Source organism: Brachionichthys hirsutus, unplaced genomic scaffold (genome assembly GCF_040956055.1).
Source record: "Brachionichthys hirsutus isolate HB-005 unplaced genomic scaffold, CSIRO-AGI_Bhir_v1 contig_1238, whole genome shotgun sequence".
NCBI lineage: Eukaryota > Metazoa > Chordata > Actinopteri > Lophiiformes > Brachionichthyidae > Brachionichthys > Brachionichthys hirsutus.
Genome location: NW_027181278.1, coordinates 1 through 5,000, shown reverse-complemented (window position 1 = coordinate 5,000; position 5,000 = coordinate 1). Strand labels below are relative to the sequence as shown.

Genomic DNA, 5,000 nt, shown 5'->3' with positions numbered 1-5,000 from the left:
GTAATGAGTATGAAGTACAACAATCTTATTTTCTCTTTTACATAGATGACAAAAATGCATCCATAACTGTTTTTGAATAATTTTTGGCTTGTTTAATTTTTATTTGTCCACAAAATAAATATATAATTAACATGTTTAAATATAAGAGCATTTTTCATGGAAAACGGGATTTATTTCTATCATAAAATAAATTGAGATAGAATGTTCTATATTCGAGGAGAATGTCAGGTGACCCTAACATTTCATTCAGTCATATGTGCCCTGTCGCCCTCCCCAAACTGAAACAAGGTTTGTTTGGATCTAAAAGTTCCCTTTAAAAGGAAACCTGCGACAGCAGACGATCTTAACCTAATCAGCCATGAGAGCTGTTGTGCTTGCCTTGTCTCTGGTCTTAGTGAGTGAGTACAACTACTGATACAAAACTTTATCACACTCTTCCATTTTGTTTGCATTAATCTAACAATAGTGGATTTTTGAATGGTAATTTTAAAGCCAAAGAACTTGAAATTGAGTTAAAACGTTACTTTTTTGTTTTTATATAAATATTACATTGTTTTTATCCAATACATTATATTAAAAAAACAATTGTCAATATATATATATATATATATATTCTTACCAATAGTTATCTTTTGTTTGGGCTTCTCCATTCAATCTTTTTATACTACCATATAAGACCAAACAAGAAGAGGAAAGAGACGTATCCGTTTGTTAATGAGAACTAATGGCATGTATAACTTATTTCTTTCAGCTGGACAGTCTTTTCAATTTGGTAAGTTCTACACTTTCTATAGCTGTATAGCATTCTTCATTCTTCCAATGTACAGTATGGGAAGCTACACATTGTTGAGAAAACAATTTCCATGACCTTAAAGTGATATATTACAGTAAAACCCTTCATATGTATTGTTCTTATGTCATATATAAATGAAATAGTTTGGGTGAAATTACTGCATACCTCTCACTACAGCACCTGGGTTTGCTCCTGGAAAAACAATTGTGTACAATTATGAGACCCAATTGATGAGCAGTATACCAGAGGAGGGTTTGGCGAAAGCTGGCGTCAAATTTAACAGTACAGTTTCCATCAGTGCTGAATCTGAAAATGTATACTTCTTGAAGGTAAATATCACAATCACATTCAAGAAGCATTTCCACAACGAAATGTAAACTGCCCCATAATATATTCTTTTTTTTAAACCTTAGCTTGGGAAACCTCAGTTCTTTGAGTTCAGTGGCATCTCATCCGAGGATCATTTCATCCGAGCAGAAAACCTGACTAAATCCATGGCATCTCAGTTTGCGGCTCCCATCAAGTTCGAGTATGTTAATGGTGTGGTTGGAAAAATCTTTGCCCCTGAAAAGATCTCAAAAATGGTGTTGAACATGCACAGAGGCATTCTGAATGTTTTCCAACTGAACATAAATAAGACCGATAGCGTCTACGAACTGCAGGAGGTTTGTTGAAAATCCTCCAGTACTGATTATACATCCGTTACAGGTATTTGTATTTTCCCAGTAAATATGGGCTTTACTTCATTAGGCAGGAGCCCAGGGTGTGTGCAAGACTCTCTATGCCATCACCGAAGATGAAAAGGCTGAACGCATTCTTCTGACAAAGACCAGAGATTTGAACAGCTGTTCAGAGAAGATCATCAAGGATATGGGATTAGCATACACTGAAAAATGTGATAAGTGCCAACAGGTTGGTGCAAACCTACTTTGTCTCATGGATGTATCGACAAAAGTAGCACATATTGCATGATAAGAAAATATGTGCTTCATTTTCACAGAATTCCAAGAACCTGAGAGGAATAACTACATTCAGCTACACCCTGAAGCCATTTGGAAATAGGTTCATGATCCAGGAGGCAATGGTCACAGAGCTGATCCAGTTCTCACCTTTTGCAGAGATTAACGGAGCCACTCAAATGCAAACCAAGTGTGTCAGTAGATACTGAGAATGTTAGCATGGCAGCGTTCTAATGTAATGGAGCTGCTCATTAACTGTATTCCGTTTACTTTCAAGGCAATTTCTGGGCTTCAATAATGTTCAGAATGCCTCCCTCGTATCCGGGGCAACACAGTATGTTCACCGTGGATCTCTCAAGTATGAGTTTTCCAGTGAGATTTCCCAGATGCCAATTCAGCTCTTCAAGGTCGACAATGTACAGCGGCAGGTATTGTTTCTCTATTGCTGTTAAAGATCAATAACATGAATAACACGCAACACTCTACAATATTAAATGTGTCTTTCAACCATGTGCTCTTAGGTTAGGGAGACTCTGGATTATCTGGTTCTACAAAATGCTGAGCGAGTCCATGAAGATGCCCCTCAGAGGTATTTGGAACTGATTCAGCTCCTCCGTGTTGCCCGCGATGAGGACGTGGAAATTATGTGGAACAGTTACAAAAGTCAACTTGACTACAGGTGCCCTAGAGCATTTTAATATCATGTAAAAATGTGTGTACATGTAGGTTCACCTGCTCCATTTTTTTTTTTATCTCACAGGCAATGGCTCTTGGAGGCAATCCCTGCGATCGGAACTGCAGCTTCTTTGAAATTCATCAAGGATAAGATGGATGATTTAACTGTTTCTGAAGTAGCTCGGGCTTTAGCTGCAGCTACTCACCTGGTGACAGCCGACTCTGACGTCATCAAGATATTTAAGGTTGGGAAAGCACAAAGCAAGCTGCTCTGCCATTAATGGAGATCTGTGAAATTTCTTATTGTTGTTCTCCTGAAGGCTTTGATAGACAACAACAAAATAAAGGAGGAAGCAGATCTCCGCCAGATTGCTCTCCTTGGCTTTGGCACCATGGTTTCAAAATGCAGTGAGGAGAGCGCCAAATGTCCTGCAGAACCTTTAAAGGTGTTATTTCCCTTTTATTTTCATGATGCTTTGCTTCAGCACCTTTCTGGATAAGATATGAGAATTTTTCGTCTCATTTCCCAAGCAGCCCATCCATGGCCTCATTGCAGAGGCTATTAGTAACCGAGATATTCAGGAAATCGTCATTCTCCTGAAGGTTTTGGGTAATGCTGGCCATCCTACCAGCCTGAAGCCCATTACGAAGCTCCTGCCTATTCATGGTACTGCAGCAGCATCTCTGCCCCTGACAGTCCATGTTAACGCGATCATGGCTTTGAGAAATATTGCAAAGAAGGAGCCCAGAAAGGTGAACTTTAAACGATAAGGAGGAATTAAAGTTTTTCTTGTTTTAAAATACATTGCATATTCACTGAGTTTGCTTTCTCTTCCGAATTAGGTCCAGGAATTGGCTCTTGATCTCTACATGGACAAGGCCATTCACCCAGAGATTCGTATTCTGGCATGCATCCTGCTGTTTGAAACCAGGCCTGCAATTAGTCTGGTGATAACTCTTGCCAACATTGTGAAGTCGGAGGGGAACATGCAGGTGTCAAGCTTCACCTTTAATCACATGAAGGCCATGACAAAGAGCACAGCTGCAATTCATGCATCAGTGTAAGAATACTCTCTAAAAATCATTGAGTACTTTGACATTTCTGTACTCAGCTCTTTTTCATTGCAGTGCCGCAGCTTGCAATGTCGCTATCAAAATCCTGAGCCCGAAGCTTAACAGGCTGAGCTTCAAATACAGCAAAGTCATTCACAGGGATGTCTATGACAGTACGTCAAATGTTAAATCTCCTTTAAAGATACCTCAGTTTATTTTTACTGCATCTCCATATCAAAATCTATCTCATCAAATTCTTTCAGGTACCTTGATGTTAGGTGCTGCTGCCAGCATCTTCTTCATCAATGATGCTGCCACCGTTCTGCCGAAATCTTTTGTGGCCAAGGCCAGTGCATACATAGCTGGAGCTGCTACTGATGTTCTGGAGGTAAAATGAAAGAAAAAATATATATTTAGTCATTTGAAATGTATTTATTTAACTTTCATTTAACTTCCTACTGTAGTTTGGAGTCAGAACTGAGGGAATCCAGGAGGCTCTTCTGAAAAATCCTGCACTGAATAATAATGCAGACAGGATGACCAAAATGAAGCGCGTCATGAGGGCGGTAAGCAATGACACTGCAGGATAGACTGGCTTGCAGTGCGACACAATAGATGACAGCGAACTATTGAGGAGTTGGAATGTGTCCTCCTTTTGTTGACAGATCTCAGCATTGAGGAATCTGCCCACCAGAACACCGCTGGCATCCATCTATGTCAAACTCTTTGGACAGGAAATTGCCTTTGCCAACTTTGACAAAGACTATATTAATCAGGTCCTTGCGGTACGATTCAAGACCAATTAAAAAAAACTGTTTTTTCAAAATATTTGGGGAGGCAGACGTTCATGTTAAAGTCTACCCTACAGTACGCTAAAGGCCCCTCAGTTGAAAGGCACACCAAGTCCGCCTTCAGGGCTATGATGTCGAGCTTGTCCGTCAACTACGTTAAGCCTTTGCTGGCCACTGAGATGAGGCGCATCATTCCAACTGCTGCTGGTCTTCCAATGGAGCTCAGTCTTTACACCGCTGCCGTGGCTGCTTTTGGTGTTCAGGGTAAGTAGAGGTTTTTACAATGGGCTTATTCAGTAACAGGTCCCACTGTCCACTTTTCTATTTTACCTTATTATTGCTTTCATAGTCAAGCTCACCACATCACCGGCTCTTCGAGAAAACTTCCAGCTCGCTCACCTTCTGAAGACAGAAGTTCAGTTGGAGACTGAGGTCAAACCAAGGTAGGCTCCACAGCAGTAACACTGAGTAGAATAGGAGGTCCAAATATATACTGTAATTAAATGTAACATGCAAATATGTCATTCTAGTCTTGCTGTGAATACATTTGCTGTGATGGGGGTAAACACTGCCATGTTCCAGGCGGTTATGATGTCTAAGGCAAAATTAAAGTCCTTTTTGCCTGTCAAAATTGCTGCAAGTTTGGATATAAAGGAGGGCAACTATAAGATCAAAGTTCTGCCTCCTACTGTGCCTGAAAATGTTGCAGCTGTGCAGTAAGTCTGGCAT

General features: G+C 40.2%; 1 protein-coding gene across 1 annotated transcript; it reads left to right on the top strand.

Annotated features, from left to right (window-relative positions):
• The first annotated feature begins 358 nt into the window (after positions 1-358).
• LOC137917427 (vitellogenin-1-like) lies at positions 359-4,991 on the top strand. The gene is made up of 19 exons (XM_068760169.1): positions 359-398; positions 752-772; positions 971-1,122; positions 1,207-1,458; positions 1,544-1,705; positions 1,794-1,942; positions 2,030-2,180; positions 2,274-2,431; positions 2,513-2,672; positions 2,748-2,873; positions 2,962-3,180; positions 3,271-3,488; positions 3,556-3,653; positions 3,744-3,868; positions 3,945-4,046; positions 4,146-4,265; positions 4,349-4,535; positions 4,621-4,714; positions 4,802-4,991. Exons 1-19 carry the CDS (start codon positions 359-361, stop codon positions 4,989-4,991), a joined length of 2,724 nt encoding a protein of 907 aa, XP_068616270.1.
• The last annotated feature ends 9 nt before the right edge of the window (positions 4,992-5,000 follow it).

Bases quoted from the DNA above. Each gene is read 5' to 3' on its own strand.
- LOC137917427 (XM_068760169.1), top strand. From the start codon at position 359: ATGAGAGCTGTTGTGCTTGCCTTGTCTCTGGTCTTAGTGA. The intron at 1,943-2,029 runs GTGTGTCAGTAG...TTTACTTTCAAG, and splicing joins GCCACTCAAATGCAAACCAA to GCAATTTCTGGGCTTCAATA. The intron at 2,673-2,747 runs GTTGGGAAAGCA...GTTCTCCTGAAG, and splicing joins ACGTCATCAAGATATTTAAG to GCTTTGATAGACAACAACAA.